Here is a 22,141-nt window from a genome sequence, read left to right on the forward strand (position 1 = left end):
TCAGAGATTATGAAGGCATAGCAGCGGTGACCCGAAGGCAGGAAAAGAAGGTATTAGAAGCAGTCCGCGTTCCAGGAAGAATTGAAAGACAGGAAGTGGTGAACATAGCTCATCAGTTCATGCATGAAGGAGTGGAAGGGACGCTGAGAAGGTTAAAGCAAGTGGCAGAATGGAAGGGGATGAGAGATGATGTGGATACATGGGTCAGGAATTGTATACAGTGTGCCAAAGATAAAGCTCGTCCTCCACACCAGCCTCAGATGCTACATCAGAGAAGGCTGGGACCCTGGCATAGAATCCAAATTGACTTCATTGATAAATTGCCAAGGAGTAAAGAAGGATTTCGATATCTACTTGTAATCATTGATTCCTTTTCAGGTTGGGTGGAAGCTTTCCCTATTAGGAATGATAGCACCCGCACAGCTGCTAAGAAACTATTCTCTGAAGTGGTTTGCAGATATGGGACTCCCGAGATTATTGACTCAGACAACGGAGGATCCTTTGTGGGAGACATATTTACTGTACTGCTTAAAGCATTAGGGGTTTCACACAAACTCCATGTCCCATACAGACCACAGTCTTCAGGACAAGTAGAGGGGATGAACCGCACTTTTAAAGAAGCCCTTAAGAAAGTTGGAGACAACACCGGTAAAAACTGGCCGGAGAAACTGTCGCTAATATTAGCAGCCATTCACAGCAGTAACAGGCTGAGAACTAAGATCCAGCCATACCAGATCCTCTTCGGACAGGCGATGAGGTTGGTCATCAACCCAGAACAAGCGGCAGACACAGAGATGAACAATCCGCTTGCAACTCAGGAGCACTGGCAGTGGTTAAAACAGTTGCAGGAAGACAAAGCCACCCTGCAGTATATGATAAGCCAAGCCATTGAGCTCATGAATACAAAAATGGATCAGAATAAGAATGGGGATTCCCTACTGTGGGAACCAGGGGGTCAGGTAATGTATTTGAAGTTGAGCAAAAGGGATCACACACTGGAGTCAAAATGGACCGGTCCCTACTCCATAGTTGATCGCCTCAGCCCTCTCATTTACCGCATAGACAAAAATGGTAAATTAAAGTGAGTTCACATTTCACAAATGAAGTTGTTGGCATAAACTAATTTTATTCTGTTGCAACTATATTTCCGGATACAACACCCCGATAGCATTCATGAACCAGGACATGTGGACACGGTGTATCTTTATCCTTGCAGAACTATCGAGCACAAAACGCGGTTGCTGAGACCGCCGGTTCTAATCCTATCCTAAAAGCCAAATGGAATCTGTGGCAATGGCTTAACACTAGCACTTGGTTACTTCATAAGAAAAATCTAGAAATTGGAAACCAAATGGCTATAGCTATGGGAGGCACTGAAATGCAGATGCTTGCCCTATCTACTTTGGAACACAAAATATTTTGGGTAATTTCGGGTAATATTAAGGTTTTAATGCATTTGTTAAAACAAAGGAAAAGATTTCTGTTTGATACTTACCAATATGACAGGATGCAGTATGTTTCCAGCACTGTGAAACCAGACTTGTTAACTGGGGAAATAATTGTAAAAATAGCACATCAACAGTCTCTGGGGGCAAAGGTATGGAAGGTTCGCCCATTCCCCATATTACACATGGGATTATTCTGGCTGCCTCGGACCTTGAGCCAGTGGGCCGGGGAGGGAGGAAAACTATTGGACACTAGAGGTTGTACCGAATGGACTCCTCAAAAGTGGGTATGCCTCACCTTACCTGTTGCCCCAGAGCCTTGTAGTAAAGCTGTTTCATTGGGATCATGTATGTGGGATGAATTGGACAATGACACCAAAGTATTGTACAATGGACAATGTGTATGTATCCACTCGTGAGAGGAAGTATTTTGGGAGGATGGGAGTGTTAGCAGCCCCTCCCCCCCCAGTAGATGAATGTAAATGCAATGTCGGTACTGTTTTTACTAGAATTTACACTTACTATTTACCGCGGCCAAAAAAGTCACAGCTAACACTAACAGCTGAGCTAGCTGGCTTCTCGATTGACCTTGGAATTAGATGGCAAGACCTTACTGATAGCCTCATTAAAAGTAAAGAAGTGACCAAATTTTTCGAAAAGACAGATGACCAAGTGGGAAATCGGACTATTCATATTATACATGCCAATGGGGACATGTTACCAATTGCCACCACAGAGAAACAAATTACAACCTACCACTGGTATGATATATTCTCTGGATGGTCCCCGACTACCACTGGCATCCTATCAGTAATGCTACACCCCTGGATAGTAGTCTTGATATTAAATTGTATTTGTATAATTGGTATGTGTGGCATGTGTTTTCAGATAAAAAGAATGTACGCTAAATTGGAATCACAAACGCATGTTGCCTCACAGTACCCTCTCTTAAACAGGTTAAAAAGAAAGTGACACTAACGATTATATAAATATCGTAGTGTCAAAAGGGGGATTATGTAGGGATATTAAAGAAGGTACTAACAGTGATTCCCCCAAGTGACCGTGCCCCCCCCCCTATAATTTGTCCCCCACACTTTAAAATCCAACAGTTTCACCAAGTACAAAAATCTCTTGGGTCTTCTGTTAAAACTTGTAAACTACTGTCTGTAGAAACCATTGATTGTATCTGTCCTGTGAAAGATAATTTATTCCTATGTAAAACTTACAAACAAGTTAATTGACTTTGTTCTTGAAGTGAACACTCTGTTACCACCCCTGCTGTGAGCCTTAAGCCGTTAATTGACTCTGTGGCTTCAGGCAGTTTATTCTGTAATTGATACAATGTAAACAAATGCTATAAGCCATTAAGTGACTTTCACTTCATTGTAACAGCAACGGCTCCTAGGAACAGACCCCCACCCTCTGTGATTAAAGGGCCGGGAGTCTCAAATGAATTAGCACACACTCCTAAAGTGGTGGAGACAGTAAATTAAAATATGGTTAAGATATGGAATGTATGTTGATGAATGCTTGATGTACATGAATGGTTAGGGAGGTGCCAGCCTAGAAAGTGAGTATCCATCGGTCGAGGAATGTGTCAAGTGGACCACCAGACAACCCCCGGAGGGTAAACCGGGATCCACCCCATCACCTGGAAGGATGAGAAACACAAACTTTGGACAGTGTGGAGCCACCAGGAATGTGCCATCTGCTGATTGAGTCAGCAACAGCAGGATAAAACAACTCCCATAGACTAACATAGGAATTAATTCCTATAAGAATGGACTCTAAAGACTGAGGACTTTGAGTCTCTGGTTCTGCTGCCAGCCTCCAGGAGCATCAGTGACATCTGCATCTGACACAGATTCAGCTCCATACTCATGACCAAGATACCTGGCCAGCAACTTCTAGGCTGGTAACTATAACACCTATACAGAACTTGAATGAATGATTGTGTGAATGAATATATATATATATATAAGGAATAAGTAGTGATAGGAATAAGTAGTCAAACAACTTTGTTTACTTTTATCTTTGCTTTATTATTATATTTACAATAAATGTAGCATCTTTGCCTTATCCCTCTTAATAAGATCCTGCTGGTTTTTATTCTTTTGGTATAACACTGAGAGCACTTACTTAAGTAGCCCCTGCCCCCTCCCACCAACTCCATGCAGGGCCGGATTAACCTTTTGTGGGCCCCGGCACCAAACATATTTGTGGGCCCCAATGTAGTCATTGCGGGCTCCGAGTGTGGGCCTGGTGTGGCAGTGCCATTGGTGCCATAGTATACCCGGTACTGAATCTGAGACATTTTTCATTTTGATCACACACCTCTACATGAGTATATGCATTGCCATACACAGCTCCCTCAGCCCCTAGTTTTTCTCATTGAGATGTACACCCATGTGGGTTTACAGTGAGTAGAACTTTAATAGTGATCAGGGAAACTCCCCACAAATTTCTCCTTCCTTATTCAGACGTTCTATAGCCATGTCTCCAGTACCACCCTATTTCCCCAGTCACAGTATGTGGTCCTAGTCTCAGCTCAAAGTTCCAAAGCCAGCAGATACCTGATCAATTCTGACAAATCCCTCCCTCAGCACCCATCCTGCCACTTGCAAACACCATTTCCCCAAAGCGAGGACTTAGCCCTTGAGAATCTGAAGACACCAGCCTCTCCCCCTCTGCTCCCATCTACAGGCTAGTCTACTACCTGATCACCACTACCTCTCCCCATACTTGTTTCCTTTCTACTTTGGACATGCTCCCCAACCAGCTGGGGCTATTCTCCCACTGTAAACCTGACCTGCTTCCTCTTTCCCTGCTCCCCTTGATGTTCCTTTCCTCCTGGTGTCCTCTGTTCCTTGAGCTTAACTCCAGTTTCTTTATCTGCTCTAGCTTAATGGTCCCCAGTGGTTACAGAGCCACCTGCAGCTTCTCTGGCTATAGCCATGGAGCCAATTGCCAGAGGCCAGCCTTAGACAGCTGCAGCTACTAGTCAAGGGAGGGGTGGCAATTCCAAGGCTGAGCATGCTTGAATCTTGCAACAGCGGCACTAGGGACTATAAATCCTCAGCGCTGGGCCTAGGCAGCTGCATACTCTGGAGTTAGGTGCTTCCTTCCTCTAGGTCATGGTTTTAAGTACCTGAGATGCCCATCACCTGCAGCAGAGGCCACCAATTCCCACACACCACTCAGCTAGCACATAGTCATGCAGAAAGTGCAGCCTGAATGATTTTGGAGGCTGGGGTGCCAGGAGGTCCCTATCTCTGAGCAGCAGCTCTGCAACAAGCTCACATGCCCCCTCTCTGCTGTGGGACCAGGACCCTGCGAAGACAGTGGAGTTACCCTGTGTATAACCATGTAGCGGGGTGAATGTCGCTCCAGCCCTGAAGGAGTTGGAAAAGCCCTGCAGAGGGCTGGGGCTGTGTAAAGGGGCAAAACCCTGGCTGATTGGGGAAGTGGCTGCAGCTGGGGCCATGCCCCAAACTGAGCCACTCAGCCTTATAAGAAGGCCAGGGTAGCCAGAGCAGAGAAGTCTCCCTCTGACAGGAGAGAGAGACAGCCTGCCTGCCTGCCTGCCTGCCTGCCTGCTGTGAGCTCACCTGGGGACCTAGAGTGAAGCAGCGCTGGGGAAAGGCCTTGGGGGCTGGGAAGCCCTAAGCTAGCAACTCTCCAGGCTGCAAGGCCTGGTCCTAAGCCCATGTAGGTATTGGGGGTTGTAGAGAGGCAACCTGAGGGTGGGTAAAGGCAGCCAGTCCAAACCCCTTGTTGCCTGTGATGATTGGCTGATAGACTGCAGTCTGCCCCAGGGAGTGGGGGCTAGATGGTGACCGGCAGTAGCTACGACTGAGGCAACATTGGGATAGGGGGTGGGAGTTCCCCTGGGTGGGGAAACCCAGAGAGAGAGAGCGGCGTACTGCCAGGGGGCAGCACCCAAGGCAAGGACACTGGGGTCCGGAAGGGACATGGGGGGGCCAGAGACAGGCGGGACACCTGGCCTGCAGAGGGTGCTCTGGATGTTGGTGAGCTAATTCCCAAGATGACCAGCAGGAGGCACCACAGGGGTGAATCCAACCACTTACAAACCAGTTCTGTCCAAAGCCTCTTGAAGTGAGTGGGAGTCTTTTCATTGTCTTTAATGGGTTGTGTATAGAAGCAAAGGACCCCATTGTAGACTGTAGGAGCAAAGTGCATTCTATGCTGCACTGGTTTACTATTGTAACAGGAAGGTCTCACGTTACCTAGTGAATAAGCAACACCTCCTACAGCACCTAACTTTTTCTAAGAGTATTCCCACCCAGTTACTAAATGTAAACCTGCTTCACTTACAAGGAATGAAAATATCAGGTAGTATGGTTTCAAAAGCAAGGCACTTCTGAATTCAGTAGGCATTTTGGTTGCACACAGAACACAGACAGGACTGGTTCCCGCTTGGTTACAGAACTGCAGTAAAGTGGAACAATTTTCAGCTTGTGTGATTGGAGGATATCTGGATCCATATTATAAGACTGTCCTACATAAATGAAGAAAAGTTGAGGTGCCTTTATTATTCTTTTGTTCCACTCTTTGTTTCTATGAGGAATTTGCCAATGCAATATCACTGTCTTCCTTTTAAACAAACAAAACTAAAAAAAAATGGTAATGGCTGCTGAAAATAGCAATTCCAGTCCTAGTTAGCACTGGGAAGACCCCAGCATTTGTTGCTCAATTTTATCCTACTTTTTCTACAGTAAATTACAGTGGATCAGTATATTTGATTTGGGAGAAATGAAATAACAGCTGCCCAATTTGAGCTTGAGCTCTCCTGAATTTTGAGACTGTTCAAATCTGGAAGGCAGGTGCTAGATTTCCTTTCTGAATATTGGATAACTCTGGAAAGGAAAAGTCAATTTCTGCTTCCATGGCTCAGATGTGGAAATCCTCCTGCGTGCCTGGTACTGTATCTAAAGCTGCCCAGGTCCTCTAGTAGAGCCTCCCCTCCCTTATTTTTCATTTTAAGTTCTCCTAGTGGGGTCCATGTACCTCACTTGCTAGGCTTCAGATACAGAGGTGCACTGTCCAATCGTTCCACCCAGTTCCTTCTTTGGGGGCTGCCAGGTGAGGTCACACCAGCATCCCTAATCCAGTCTGGGGAAGTCTTCTGAAGGTGATACCTGGGCCAAAGCCTTCTACTCCTTGGGCATACTTGTTCCCCATTCACAGTGCCATCTCCTTCTAGCAGCCAGCTCTCCATTCACAACAGGCACATGGGATCTCAGCTTCCCCACTCACTCCCCCTTCCTTTCCTGTTGATAGCGGCCAAGGGAACGCTGGGATCTGTAAAAAGCAACAGAGAGTCTGTGGCACCTTTAAGACTAACAGATGTATTGGAGCATAAGCTTTCGTAGGTGAATGTCCACTTCGTTGGATGCATGCAATGCGATGCTCCAATACATCTGTTAGTCTTAAAGGTGCCACAGGACTCTGTTGCTTTTTATGGATCCAGACTAACACGGCTACCCCTCTGATACTGGGAAATGTAGTTCCTTCTCTGCTCCAGGGCAGGCTCTCTAGGCAGGAGCTGGCTAAGGAACTGCAGCTCCCAGGGCCCATTGGGTTCTGAGCTCCCATACTGGATCCCTGCTACTGCTGGGAGGCTGTGAGAGGGGAGGAAGCGAGTGTTATGGGCCCCCTTCTGAGCTTGGGCCTGGCTCCATGGTAAATCCGGTACTGACTCCATGTGGGGTGGAGAATCCATCATTTCCCTTGGTACTTTGTTCCAATGTTTAATCACCCTATTTCAAATTTGTCCCTTATTTCAATTTCTCTGGCATTAACTTTCAGCCATTGGCTCTGGTTATGTCTTTCTCTGCTAGCCTAAAGAGCCCTTGAGTACCCAATATTTTCTCTTTGTGAAGGTATTTATGCACCATAATCAAATCACCTCTTGACCTTCTTTTTGATAAATTGAACAGATTGAGCTCTTGTCTCTGACGGTAAGGCATTTTTTCAGCTCTTCTTTTTTTGGTAGCATTTCTCTGCCCCCATCCAATTTTTCACTGTTAATCTTAAAATGTGGACAACACCACTGTATGCACGATTCCGTGATCTGAACAATGTTGAATACACAGATAAAACCAGTGCCCTATTTCTCATCCTTATTCTCCTGTATATACAACCAAGGATTGTTTTGGCCACATCGCACTGGGATCCCATGATGAGTTGCTTGTCCATTACAACACATAAATCCTTCTCAGAGTCACAGATGTATGACCTTGCATTCTAGTAGCACTCAGTGTGTTTGAATGGACCCAGGCTACCAAGTGATCCAGATCACATTATCTCCAACACATACACAGGGGAATCGCCTACTCAGTCACCTTCACCTGCTGTTGATCCCTTTTCTCTTTCATTTTCCCCAGGATCTGGATGTGCCATTTTGGGGGAAGTTCTCCACCTCTCTTTAAGGCTCCAATCCCAGACCCTAGGCAGCATCAGCAGCCTGGGTTCCCTGCCAAAGCACAAATTTTCATCTCCTCTCTCTGGTAATTTCCTTTGTCCCCTAGAACAAGTTAGCACAGTCCCTGAGATTTCCCTTCTCAGTCTCCAAGGGTCAGTATGCCTATTACACATCTCGATAATGTCGTCTTTTGTTTTTCTTCTTTCAAAAGTAAATTGTTATATTTCTAGTCATCTGACCACCCCACCCCCAGACTTGCTGCTTCCAATCACCTGTATTTGCCTTCTGTCGACCTTTTCTATTTCCATTGTATCTGTGTACAGATGAAGTGACCAAACTGAATGCACAATTTGCGGTGAAGGAAAGACAGACATTTCTGTGAAATAGTGATGTACTCTGCAAGTGTAAGCAGGGGAATGGTCCCACTATTGTGGGGAACTTTCCTGGCTTCTGCACTACCCTGGTGAAATGAGCTAGCAGAAGGAGCTGAGTCCTTGCTCACACTTCCTTTACCCAGAGGCCTCCCTGCCCTTGAGGACTCCCCTTCCATTCTCCTGTCTGGCAGAATCCTCATAACCCTGACAAGGCTGGGCCCAGGATTTGTGGGGGACTCAATCCCCAACCCTGCTGTGGTCACAGGAGCTGTGGTGTCCCAACTCCGGAGTGCTCTCTCTGCACTGGACCAGACTCCAAAGAGAAACTGCTGAGCTCCAGTTCATTTGCAAATTTGACACCATCAGATCAGGATTAAACAAAGACTGTGAATGGCTATCCAACTACAGAAACAGTTTCTCCTCCCTTGGTGTTCACACCTCAACTGCTAGCAGAGCACCTCACCCTCTCTGATTGAACTAACCTCGTTATCTCCACACTGATATATACCTGCCTCTGGAGATTTCCATTACTTGTATCTGAAGAAGTGAGGTTCTTACCCACGAAAGCTTATGCTCCCAATACTTCTGTTAGTCTCAAAGGTGCCACAGGACCCTCTGTTGCTCTCTGCACTGGACACCTCCCTGACCATTACATACAATTTAAAGCAAATACAAGTTAATTAATCAACAATTAATTTAAAAAAGAATAAGGAAAATGGGAAAGGTTAAAGGAAACACATCACCCCGCTCTGTGGCAGGGAACATCACAAACAGTGTCTCTGGAATGTCAGGGCAGTTCATAGTCTGTTCCTTGTAGGTCCCAGGCTCCTTCTCAGGCCCTGGCTGTGCTGCAGGGATGCTGCAGGTTGGACACTTGCTCTGGTGGTGGCCACACACCTCCGGCTTTGGGTGGTGGGAGCCTTCTTCTCTGTGTCAGCCCCCTATCGGGTTAAGATCCCCGTCCCAGTCTGGTCTGCAAGGACCCTTGGCTGGGGGCATCTTTCTGTGCTGGACCTTTTGCCCAGGGTCCCCCATTGGCTGGCCCCAGTTGTTCACCGCACCCGGCTTCAGACTGCTCCAGCTCCAACCCCAGCTCCACTGTTCTAGCTCCGGCTCCACTCTGCATCAGCACTGATGCTGCTGCTCTGCCTCCAACCCCCTGGGCTGCTCCTCTGGCTCTGTGACTGCAGCCCTGCTCCCAGCACACGTCTGCTCTGTGGGCTGCTTCCATGACACTGATCCCAGCTCTGACCTCCTTCCTGGGCTGCTTTTCGGGCCCCTCTGGCAGGCACAGCTCTGTTCCCTAGCTCAGCTTGGGCCGCTACTTTCTCCTTCGCTCGGCTCCACCCTGCAGACCAGGGGTCAGCAACCTACGGGGCAAACGCCGCACGCTGCCTGCCCACTGAGAGGAGGAGGAGGAGGGGCCGGAAAGCACCATGCTGGGGAAGAAGGGGGAGGAGGGAAGCTTGGCTGCCGCAGGACCAGGCTTCTACCTTCTGCCCCTGCAGGGGAGAGCGGTGTGTGTGTGTGTGTGTGGGGAGGGTCCTGGCCCCCAGCCCCACTCAGCCCTCACCGCTCTCCCCTGCGGGGGCAGGAGGCAGAAGCTTGGTCCTGCGGCAGCCACGCTCCCCCCCCCCGTTTCTTTCCACAACGTGGTGCCTTCCGGCCCCTCCTCCTCCCCCCTCTCCCTGCCCGCGACGGCCCTTGCGAGGGGGAGGGGGAGCTGAGCCGAGCGCAGCGTGCTGGCTGCTCCATAGAGGAGGCAGAGAGAGGTAAGGACGGGCCTGGGGGAAGGGGGTGGAACAGGGCATATCCCTCCCAGCCCCCTGCCGTGAGCCGCTCAGGGCAGGGGGCTGGGAGCACCCCCACGAGCCGAGCACCCCACCCCTCTGCCCTGCACCCCCTCAACACCCCCAGCCCTCTGTCCTGATCCTACACACACACACACACACACACACACAGCCAGCCTTGTGCCCTGCACCCCCCACACACCCCAGCCCTCTGCCCTGATCCTCCCCACACACACACCCAGCCTTCTGCCCTGCACCTCCCCCCAACACCCAGCCTTGTGCCCTGCACCTCCAAACACACCCCAGCCCTCTGTCCTGACCTCGAGTCGCCCCGCTCAGCCCGCTGCAGACCTAGGTGAACAGAACCCCAGGCTGGAAGTTGGCTGAGCAGGCTGGCGGCGTAAGATCAGCATTTTAATTTAATTTTAAAGGAAGCTTCTTAAACATTTTGAAAACATTGTTTACTTTACATACAGCAATAGTTTAGTTATATAATATAGACTTATAGAGAGAGACCTTCTAAAAAACGTTAACATGTATTACCGGCATGCGAAACCTTAAATTAAAGTGAATAAATGAAGACTCGGCACACCACTTCTGAAAGGTTGCCCATCCCTGCTGCAGACCCAGGCAATTCCAGCTCACAGGGAGGACGGGAAGCACCCTGGCCTCCTGACTCCCTGATTAGCTTGCCCGCCCTGTCAATCAGGCTGACCTGGAGCATTGGCCTCTCCCTATTCTTTTAGTGCTGGGAGCTAGCCAACCAAAACACCCCCAATGAATGTTAGTAAGGGGACAACAGTCCCCTTACACAAGCATTCTGGTATTTACTTCTCTGAGGATTCATTCAAACACTTTTGGCTTTTCCACTGGTCAGTACTCAGCTCAGCATTGATTGTAAACTATATTTGTAGATTGTCAGGGAAATAAACATGCCACTGTGCAAAGATGATTAGTTTTAACGGGGTTTCTAGTAAGAACTCATTGACTTGTTAATTGTTGTCGCCTTATTGGTTCAGTGGAAAGTCAGATTCTGATTTACCTTCCTCTTGTCACTATTGTCTTAAAATTCATTTATCATCCTAGCAGAAATATTCATTCTCTGCATTTATTGCTAATTGGGAAATCTTTTCACAGTTTGTTTAATTTCAGGTGTGAATTACCCAGGGAGAATTTTCCATTTACCTCCTTGGTTTCAATGAAAGTTTCAAATCGGAATTCAGTTTAGGAATAATCACATTACTCATCTCAGAATGTTCTCTTGCTGGTGTCTCACTTTTACCACATACCTGATAGAACATTCAGTGTAAACCAACCTCCCTATAAACAGCCGGCCATACCCAGAGGTGACCCACCCTTGTCTCTCGGATTTGTTCAATTTCAGCCTCTCCCTGTGATGAGCCCTGGAAACTGCACAATTCATCTAGCAAGAAAAACTTCCACTATGGGGAAGACTTTCAGAAGGATTTAATATGAAAAAGGCACAAATTGAAGATGAAGAAATTACCTGGATAAAAAAGCAGGACACTTCCATCCTGGCCAATCAATGGAAAGTTTTATACAGAGGAAATTTGTGAACCTTTTCCCACTCGCAATTGTATTTCCTGCAACTTCACACAAACCCTATAGAAACACCTGCTTTGTCTGTCTACCAGGCAGGGACTGTCTCTGAGCATCATGCTAGAGGGAGCATTTCTCAGAGAAAGAGGCAAAGCTTTTACATCATCACAAGGTTATTTGGTCCAGTCACATTGTTCTGATACTGATCCTCCAGAGTCACCAGCACTTCCACTCCAGGGCCGTAAGAGGAGCCCTCCTCTGGAACCCTCAGATTGGGGGATTTCACATATCACATTTATCTGATACATTTTAGTAGCTGATTGAAAGGGTCCTAGAGCTCCCAGATGACAGGCGTGTGTGTGCACGCGGTGGGGGGGGGGGGAGGGGAGAATTGTAGAAAGTAGTGACTGGGATCTAGTCTAGAAGGATTGTTCCATAAGGCATCTTGCTATAATAATTACAAATATAAATTATTTGGAATTTCCCAGAGTTTGTTCCCGACTTCCTAAACTTGACATTATTTTTAGAATGTCTTTTCAATGCGTTTTCCTGATAAAGTTTACCCCATAAACTGATATCGGTCTCTAACGTACTGACACCAGTGGGAGCTGATCCAGCTAATAAGGGTGGGATATTGACCCTTGGGTGTAAAATCTCTATTTTCCAAAAAAACCCTCTCCCTCCCCCCCAGTCACACCGTGTCTGACACAGATGTATATAAGCTGCAATATCCACGTGCCAGGAAAGGCTGGCAGAGAACACTGCTGCACTGTAGAGATCTCTGCTTCGGTGCGTTCTCTTTACAAATAGTGAGTAACCCTAGTGCTAATGGCAGTGAGGGTCCCAGGTCAGCTCCTAGGCAAACTCTACCATAAGTCCCTGCAATGGGCCATTATCGTGATCAAGGGCCTCAAACACTTGCCTACCCCTGGGCCTCCACACAGCTCTGGTAATGCACCTGGTCAGTGCCCCCAGCGTTACACCAATAGACAATACTAGTGGGCGAACTTCTGAGTTTTCTTAACAAGCCACTATTGTCCCTACTGGGAAATACAGTTAGTTTTTTGTCAGGGTAATGTTGCATCCAGGAGGCGGATTCACTGGGGCAGGGGGTTGTGGGGTGGGAGGGGGTGAGGTCTCCAGCTGGGAGTGCAGGCTGCAGGGTGGGGCCAAGGTGTTTGGAGTGCAGGAGTGGGCTCAGTGCTCGGGCAGGGGGATAGGATGCAGGAGGGGATGCAGTCTCTGGCTGGGGTTGTGGGCTCTGGGGTGGGGCCAGGGATGAGGGGTTTGGGGTGAAGGAGAGGGCTCTGGGATGGGGCTGAGGGGTTTGGAGTCCAGGAGGGGACTCAGGGCTGGGTCAGTGGGTTGAGGTGTGGGAGGGGGTGCAGGCTGCAGGCTCCGGGAGGGAGCTTGGGTGTGGGAAGGAGCTCAGAACCGGGGCTGGGGATTGGGAGGGGGTCCTGGGTGCAGTCTCTGGGAGGGAGTTTGAGTGCAGGAGGGGGTTCCAACCTGGGACAGTGGGTTGGGGTGCGGATGGAGGGTGCGAGGTCAGGGAGGGAGGAAGGGTGTGGGACGGGGTTCCAACCTGGGGAGTTCAGGGTGCAGGCTCCAGCTGGGTGGCCTTTACCTCAGGTGGCTCCCAGTCAGTGATGCAGTGGGGCTAAAGCAGGCTCCCTGCCTGCCCTGGATCTGCGTTGTTCCCGGAAGCGGCCTGCATGTTTTAACCCTAGGTGGAGGCAAGGCCAGGCGGCTCTGCGTGGTGCACGCTGCCCGCGCCTGCATGCACCACCCCTGGATCTCCCACTGGCCATGGTTCCCAGCCAATGGGAGCAGTGGAGCCAGAGCTTGAGGTGGGGTCAGCATGCAGAGCTTCCTTGTGTTGAAATGAAATGAATTGTTCTGTGTATTTAGAACAATTGGGTGAAATTAACAGGAATTTGTGAAATGTTTCCGTGTCTCTGAATCTGCATTTTTCACCAAAACATTTTTCAGGGAAGACTTGCACCTAGCTCCAATGACAAGCTCACAGGGTGAAGCTGCAGTGATTTATCTCTGGGTCAGGGCGTCAGATGGAAAGGGCATTAGATAGCTGCTCCGTGTTAAAAGGTTTCAGAGTGGTAGCCATGTTAGTCTGTATCAGAAAAAAACAACGAGGAGTACTTGTGGCACCTCAGAGACTAACAAATGTATTTGGGCATAGACTTTTGTGGGCTAAAACCCACTTCATCAGATTCCTAGAGTGGAAAATACAGTAGGAAGATATATATACAGAGTACATGAAAAGATGGGGGGTTGCCTTACCAATTCTAATGAGACAATTCAATTAAAGTGCGCTATTAGCAGCAGGAGGAAAAATCACTTTTGTAGTGGTAATCAGGCCCATTTCAAACAGTTGACAAAAAGATCTGAGTAACAGTAGGGGAAAAATTAGCTTGGGGAAATAGTTTTAAGTTTGTGTAATGACCCATCCACTCCCAGTCATAATAGCTCACGTCCTGCTCAGCACGGCCTGCAGCTCTCACTCGGGTGTCATTCGCCCCTAGATTTCACAGGCCATGGAAAGCAGCTCCTTCCCTCAGGCTACAGCTTGCAGCTCCTCCCTCTGTGACCCAAGCACCAAGGAAATTTAACCCTTGATGGGAGGAGGAGGATGTTTTATCTGGGTGTGACATTCCCTTCTGGTGTTATCTGGACCAGTGATCTGCTAGGCCTCTCCAATCCTTGACTCTGGGAGCCAGCCTTACCCTGCTCTGCTGTGAGAGCCCCCACTCCTAGGCTGTTCTCGCGGAGACTCTGGCATGTAAGTTGATTGGATTGTGCAACCATATGACACTAGCCAATATCTCTGGTCCCAGACACAACCCTAGTTACCTCCATCTTGCAGTGTCCACTTATGCCCGCTGGACGCTGCAAGCTTATATGAGTTTGTCAATTTAACAAAGAAATTGATATGTACCAGGCTTGTTATCCCAAGGGGAGCCTCTGACACACTTCAAACCAAATGCACTGCTTCAGGTAGAATAAACAAACAGATTTATTAGCTATACAGATAGATTTTAAGTGATTATAAGTCAAAGCATAACAAGTCAGATTTGGTCAAATGAAATAAAAGCAAAACACATTCAAGCGGATCTTAACACTTTCAGTGTCCTTACAAACTTAGATGCTTCTCACTACAGGCTGGCTGGTTACTTTTCAGTCCGGTTCTCTCCTTTAATCAGTGTTTCAGTCGCTTGGTGGTGGTGGTGGCTGTAGATGTAGGTGGAAGAGAGAGAGAGCATGGGAAAAGGTCTCTCCTTTTTATCATGTCCTTTCTTTCCTCTTGGCTTTGCCCCACCCCCCACTTCTAATCAGGTGAGCATTACCTCTTCGCAGTCCCAAACTAACCAAAGGAAGGGGGTGACTCCCTCGAGGGTCTAATAGATTCTTTTGTTGCTGCCTAAGCCAGTGTCCATTGTTCCTATGAGGCAGGGCTGGGTTTGTCCCATCCATGCCCTGATGAGGTGTGAACTGCCTCTATGTTCTTGGGGAGTTTTTGCCTGGGCTTGCTTTAAGCCCTGAGGATACATTTTCAACCTCATAAGTATATACATGAAATTATAACCTTACTATAATATTACTGAAACGATTACTATAACATCACTGTAACAACCATGCTCATTGCATCATGAGCCTTGCGAAGACACCTAACATGACAAACTTTGCAGTGGATACCACACAATCATTTTATAAAGATGAATATGGGGGTGTAGGGCGTTCCCCTGAGGTTCAGAGTGTCACACTGAGCTATTTAGAGAATCTGTCCTCTCTGTCAGACCTGCAAAGGGAAAAGAAGGAGAGTTGGAGTCTGGAGCAAGGAGGAGATGACGTGTTTGTTACTAGGGAGAATCTCACCTCTGAGAATCCCTGGGGGCACTGTCCAACTGTCACCTCCACAAACTTGCTCACAGCAGCACAGGGCCTGTTTGTTAGTGATTTTGGGCCCAAGTCCCTTGTGCTCTGTGCAGTAATGAGGACTCTAGTAACAAACCAGCACAGTGGGGCCTGTGATAAATACAGGGAATTTGTGAGCTGATGTCTGAGCCAATCTGACCTGAGAAAGGATCCATCCCACAACATCCAGGATGCTTGTGCATACAGGAGATGGGAGTGCCTGGTCTGGGACCAAAGTGGGGGGAGGGGCTGGTCCATCCTCCTCCTTGAAAATTACAGCATGTAGCAGAAACATCTCCTGTCACTCACCTGAGCAATTCACAGCAGCATCTTCCTTATGACCACAGTTGCTCTCACCCCAGGGCTTGGCAGGACAGTCCCAGAGAGATGACTCTCTCCCTCTGCAATTCAGCGTCTCCACCCAGATGGGACCAGTCCCCTCACCGAATGCAGCCTCGCCCGGGGCAGATACAGCAGATCCACAGCCCAGTTGTTTACACACAACGTTAGCATCCGCCATGTCCCAGGAGTCATCACAAACTGTTCCCCAGGAGCCACGGTACCAAACCTCCACTCTCCCCGAGCATCCGTCCTCTCCTCCCACGACACGTAACTTCTCCTGGTCTGGAAATGAAGAAACCTCACATGTTACTGGGACAGCTGGGAAAGTCCTTAGGGACCAAGAGTGAGACAGTGAGAAGCAGAGATACCTGTGCACCTCGTAGAGTTTGGGCACTCGGTGAACGGGTTCTGAGTTGGTTTTGCTTTTTTTCCTATGGAGAGAAAAAGCTGAGGTGAATGCACTGAGTTGTGTGTGTGATGTAGAAGTAGAATTTATCTGTATTTTTAACCCCTAATTTCAGCACTGTATGAACTGAAATGTGAACTCTAGGTCATTTAATACCAAATTAATTTGCTATCAGTTGTTACTGAGAAACCGGCTGACATGCACCCAGTCTTGTGGGGGATTCCAGTCTTGACCCAAACTGCACAGCCTGGGCCCATCTCTGATTGTTCATCCCAAAAGGATTAATAACCACAGAGCTGCCTAATGATGGTCTATAAGGAGAAGCTTTTCTTCGCTCTCACACTACCTTATCGCACTGTGTAACACTGGTCTCTTTTTTATAATTAATTGATTAACTTCCATGTTTGTTGTTAATCAGACAAATGCTTATACCTATAAAAGACTGTGAAAATATGTTCGTATCTTGTGTTAAGAATTTACATCTGCCTACACTGAGATGTGAACAACAACAAGTTCTATCCTAACCCTTCAATTTATTGAACATATCATGTACATGTGTGTGTGCATGTGCACATGCTGGTAGTTTTAGAATTACCAGTGCAAGAAATATGGGTCTCTTCTGCTCGGTTATCACAGGACTTTGGATTCCATTGGTCTGATGGGCACTGCCAGAGGGAGCTGTGCTGCTCACTGCATACAACGTGGTCCAGCCATGTGGGACCCTTTCCATATTCAGATCCTCCTGAAATATATCCTCCGTCTCCACAGTTCAGCTGTTTGCATACAATTGCTGCAGTGACTCCAGACATCTGATTGGAACAAACACTGCCCCACGTCCCATTGTAGAAAACCTCCAGCCGCCCAGCACAGTCACTGTCGCTCACCAGCCTCAGATCTGTGAATTCTAGAAGCAAATGCACAAAAAGGGAATTTAAATCATTTGATTCTGAAATGAACTGGGGTGTGAAGAGTGAAATCCCAGCGATTGCTAACAATCCTGTGCATTGTTCTGCAGGAGTAACTGCTAGAGAACCACTCCAAGAATTAGAGACTCTTTTAGAGACCACAGGCCCCTTAGACATACAGTGGGCATCTCTGGAAGGCCACCATTTACCAGCAGCTACATACAGATTGTAATAGATAAAGGTCAGGAAGGATTGTGACATTGGCAGGCCAGACGCCAGCTCTTGCCCAGGCTGCAGGCCTTAACTGAGAACTTATAATCTCGTAGCTGGAGACCAAACCAGGTCACCTGTTCGTTAGTTTTGCCCAGAACAGGTATTAGTCTTGTAAGAATTTAGTTTGCGCTTAAACTCTATGAAATGGTGGTTAGTTGCTGCAGGCATTAATCTCACTTGTAATGTATGTGGTCCATGCTACAAGAAAATATGTACGTTTTGCTTTATAAGTTTGAAAATGCTTGCTCTGAACTTGTGAACTCAGGCATGGGAATCATCCTCCCATCCATCCCCAAGAACTATCAAAACCAGATGGGCCATCAAGGATCATCACAATATAAAGGATTGGTTAATGGCCTTATCGCACCCAGGGAGCAGTACATGCAGAAGGCCTCGTCCCATCGCTTTGAAGGCTGGAAGAGAGAAATAAAAATAGTAAGTGTCTTGTCTCTTGCAACCTGAATGCAGTGTGATTTGTGGTGTAAATGATCAATTATAACTGTCATAACTATAAAGGGAAGGGTAACAGCCCTCCTGTGTACAATACTGTGGAATCCCTCCAGGCCAGAGACTCCAAAGACCTTTTGCCTGTAAAGGGTTAAGAAGCTCAGGTAACCTGGCTGACACCTGACCCAAAGGACCAATAAGGAGACAAGATACTTTCAAATCTTGGTTGGGGGAAGGCTTTTGTTTGTGCTTTTTGCTTTTGGTGGGTGTTCGCTCTTGGGACTAAGAGAGACCAGACATCAATCCATGGTCTCCAAATCTTTCTGAACAAGTCTCTCGTATTTCAAACTTGTAAGTACAGCCAGCCAAGGTGTGTTAGTTTTATCTTTGTTTTCTCAACTTGTAAATGTACCTTTTGCTAGAGTGTTTATCTCTGTTTGCTATAGGTTTGAACTTAAGGCTAGAGTGAGTTCCTCTGGGCTCTTTGAATGTGATTACCCTCTAAAGTCATTTTCCATCCTGATTTTACAGAGATGATTTTTACCTTTCTTTCTTTAATTAAAAGCCTTCTTTTTAAGAACCTGATTGATTTTTCCTTGTTTTAAGATCCAAGGGGTTTGGATCGGTGTTCACCAGGGAATTGGTGGAAGAGTCTCCCAAGGCTACCCAGGGAGGGAAAGGTTTTTGGGGGGAAGACAGAGTTTCCCAAATAACTCATCAATTATTTGGGTGGTGGCAGCAAAAGCAGATCTAAGCTGGTAGTTAAGCTTAGAAGTTTTCATGCAGGCCCCCACATCTGTACCCTAAAGTTCAGGGTGGGGAAGGAACCTTGACAATAACTAAGTCCAGTTTGTCCGGGTGACAAGATTGACTGGAGAATCTAAGGGGACTGTCTGTGACTCCATGGTAAGATAGATATAGTGATCCAGGACTAAGTTTCCTCTAAGCTGCGCGGTCATGTGTCCGCACAGCAGACTATCAAGGGCCGCATAGACACGCAGCCACAGGGGCCAGGATTGGAGAGGCACCTCTTCCCCAGCCCTGGAGTTCCTGCGGCCGGGGACTGGTGCCTCTCCCCTGACCCCAGCCCTGGATCTGCCATAGCCGGGGAGAGGCATCTCTCTCCTGGCCCCGGAGCTGCCGCATCGGGGAAAGAGGTACCTCTAGGGGCTGCTAACAGGGAGTTTCGCAAGTGAGTTTGGAAGGGGAGTGGGAAGGGGGCAAGGTTCACTTGCTGTTCTTTAAAACCTGTAAACTAAACTACATTCAAAACTTCTTGATTTAAACAAAACCCTTTCATTATCTAGATAGCTGCAGGAGACAATGCAGGCAGAAGCCCAGCAGCAGAGTGGGGGCTATCCAGTTTATTGCACTGACTGCAGCATGTATGATTACCTGCCCTGTGGGTGGGTGGCGTATGTGTGCATTCAATGCAAGGAGGTCCTGGCCCTCAGAGACCACATACGGACTTTGGAGGCCAGGGTAGCAGAACTGGAGGAGCTAAGAGAGGCAGAGAGGTATGTTGATGAGGCTTTCCGGGACACTGTAGAATTGTCCCACCTCCAGTCAGACAGCACCTGCGCTGTTGAGGAGGATGAAGGGCCCAGGGAAGCAGAGCAGTCAATGGGAGCAGAGGGAAATCTTCCCATAGTTGGGACCCTCCTTCCAGATGGTGTTAGGGTATCCTCTCGCACTGAGGATACCTCTCCAGGGGAGGGAACTCCAATCACTAGGAAAAGGCAGGTGTTAGTAATGGGAGATTCGATCATTAGAAACATCGATAGCTGGGTTTGTGATGACTGGGAGAACTGTATTGTGACTTGCCTGCCTGGTGTGAAGGTTGCAGATCTCTCGAGGCATCTGGATAGACTTATGTGTAGTCCTGGGGAGGAGCCGGTGGTCGTGGTACATGTAGGTACCAATGACATAGGGAAGGGTAGGAGAAACGTCCCGGAGGCCAAATTTAGGCTGCTAGGGAAGAGACTGAAATCCAGGACCTCTATGGTGGCATTCTCAGAAATGCTCCCAGTTCCACACGCAGGGCCAGGTAGGCAGGCAGAACTTCAGAGTCTCAATACCTGGATGAGACGATGGTGTAGAGAGGAGGGGTTTAGATTCATTAGGAACTGGGGAAGCTTTTGGAATGGGGGAGCCTATACAGGAGAGATGGGCTCCACCTAAACCAAAGTGGAACCAGACTGCTGGCACTTAACATTAAAAAGGTTGCAGAGCAGTTTTTATACTAGGAGATGGGGGAAAGCCGTCTGCTGCAGAGGAGCACGTGGATCGGACAGAGACTTCTCTTAGAGGAGAGTCTATTCTCTAGGTTATAGTCAGGAGCAGAGGATGGAAGAGGATAATGTAAGGGCCAGCTCAGATGAGAAACATTCATGTAAAGAATTGGACACATCAGAAAAGGGCAGACAAATAAACAGTGACAAGTTTTTAAAGTGCTTGTACACAAATGCTAGAAGTCTAAATAATAAGATGGGTGAACTAGAGTGCCTAGTGATAAAGGAGGATATTGATATAATAGGCATCACAGAAACCTGGTGGACTGAGGACAATCAATGGGACACAATCATTCCGGGGTACAAAATATATTGGAAGGATAGAACAGGTCGTGCGGGGGGGGGGGGGGGGAGAGGAGGGCGGCAGTGGCACTATATGTGAAAGAAAATGTAGAATCAAATGAAGTAAAAATCTTAAGTGAATCCACATGTTCCATAGAATCTCTATGGATAGTAATGTCATGCTCTAATAAGTGTAAAACATTTGGGATCTATTATTGACCACCTGACCAGGACAGTGATAGTGATGATGAAATGCTAAGGGAAATTAGAGAGGGTATCAAAATTAAGAACTCAATAATAGTCAGGGATTTCAATTCTCACCATCTGCCCTGAGGTGGGCACTCAGAGCCGTGAGCCACTCCAGACAGCATGACAGGGATCATGAGATCAAATAGTTTGACCTTCTGTAAACAGCTGCATAGAGCCTAATAACTTGAGTTTGACGTAAGCATCACTTCCAGAAAGGCATCCGGTCTAGACAGGAAGACTTTAAGAGATGCAGAATGCACCATTTCCCTGGTAGTTTGTTCTGATGGTTAATCACCCTCCCTGTTAAAAACCTGGGCCTTATTTCTGATGTGAATTTGTCTGGTTTCAGCTTCCAGCCATCGACTCTTGTTCTGCCTTCCTCCATTAGATTAAAGAGCCCTTTAGTAAGTGTATGTTCTCCTTGTGAAGGAACTTATGCACTGTAATCAAGTTACCTCTTGATCATTTTGATAAGCTAAACAGATTCAGCATCTTAAATCTCTCAATGTAAGGCTTTTATTAAAGCCATTAGATCACTTTTGTGGCTCTTCTCTGCTCCCTCTCCAATTTTTTCTGGATATCAGAACTGGACACAGTATTCCAGTATCTATCTCAGCAGTGCCATACACAACAGTAAAATTTAGTCCTCCCTCCTACTCACTACTCCCCTGTTTATACATCCAAGGTTCACATTAGCCCATTTTGCCACACATGGCACTGGGAGCGCATGTTCAGTTATTTCTCCACTGGGACCCTAAATCCTTTTTAGTCACTATTTGCCATGATACAGTCTCCTTCAGATACCTGAGACGCAGCATTCTAACATTAGGGAAATCTTGCAATATCTCCAGTAACGCTGGGTGGGAGCTGAGGACTTTCTAATGATTGGAGACATTGGTAGGTAGTTATACAAGGGAAAGGGAGGCAGAAACAGTCAGGTAGAGTATCATTCACAGCGATCTGCATAAACATCTGCCCCCTTCATTAAATCCCTCACAAGAGCATTCACAGAACAGACCTGAGCAGAGAACTCCCGCATCCTCTTTGAGTCTGCAGTTGTGCTGGCCCCAGCCCCTGGAAGGACACGCCCAGAGATCGGACTCATTCCCAGAGCAGTTCACATCATCCAGCCAGATCTGCCCGGATCCTTGCCCATAATGAGCAGAGACAGTTGCATTGATGGCATGTCCACATCCCAGTTGTTTGCAAACAACATTGGAGTCTAACAGATCCCAGGAATCATCACAGACTGTCCCCCAGCTGCCATTGTAATAAATCTCCACTCTCCCGGCACAGCGACCTGCCCCATTCACCAGTCTGATCTGTCTGCTCCCTGCAGAGATAAATCCCAGCTGTTAATATGTATTTTCCTACTGAACAGAAACTGTTTGTGAGATTT

General features: G+C 47.6%; 3 protein-coding genes and 1 long non-coding RNA gene across 11 annotated transcripts in view; 2 read left to right on the forward strand and 2 right to left on the reverse strand.

Moving 5' to 3' along the window:
• Window positions 1–22,141, forward strand: part of LOC135977481 (deleted in malignant brain tumors 1 protein-like) — a 723,293-nt gene that overhangs the window by 590,330 nt on the left and 110,822 nt on the right. The window lies entirely within an intron of this gene.
• LOC135977486 (olfactomedin-4-like) overlaps window positions 1–22,141 on the reverse strand; it is a 689,021-nt gene that overhangs the window by 289,336 nt on the left and 377,544 nt on the right. The window lies entirely within an intron of this gene.
• On the forward strand, window positions 9,959–18,500 carry LOC135977509 (uncharacterized). Its single transcript, XR_010594973.1, has 2 exons — window positions 9,959–10,036; window positions 11,439–18,500. It is a non-coding gene; the product is annotated as an uncharacterized LOC135977509 (long non-coding RNA).
• LOC112061359 (scavenger receptor cysteine-rich type 1 protein M130-like) overlaps window positions 14,631–22,141 on the reverse strand; it is a 737,202-nt gene continuing 729,691 nt past the window's right edge. For 3 of the 5 annotated variants that reach the window (XM_065578753.1, XM_065578752.1, XM_065578750.1), the window contains 5 exons: window positions 21,761–22,075; window positions 16,891–17,199; window positions 16,258–16,320; window positions 15,857–16,171; window positions 14,631–15,431 (listed from right to left, as the gene is read on the reverse strand). In XM_065578753.1, coding sequence (XP_065434825.1) covers window positions 15,391–15,431; window positions 15,857–16,171; window positions 16,258–16,320; window positions 16,891–17,199; window positions 21,761–22,075 — 1,043 coding nt within the window. In that variant the 3' untranslated portion in view covers window positions 14,631–15,390. Of the gene's footprint in view, window positions 15,432–15,856; window positions 16,172–16,257; window positions 16,321–16,890; window positions 17,200–17,840; window positions 17,887–19,744; window positions 19,937–21,760; window positions 22,076–22,141 lie in introns of those variants that run through there. The other 2 variants (XM_065578754.1, XM_065578751.1) reach the window with 2 other exon arrangements.

This window comes from Chrysemys picta, unplaced genomic scaffold (assembly GCF_011386835.1).
Source record: "Chrysemys picta bellii isolate R12L10 unplaced genomic scaffold, ASM1138683v2 scaf1, whole genome shotgun sequence".
In the NCBI taxonomy this organism is placed as follows: domain Eukaryota; kingdom Metazoa; phylum Chordata; order Testudines; family Emydidae; genus Chrysemys; species Chrysemys picta.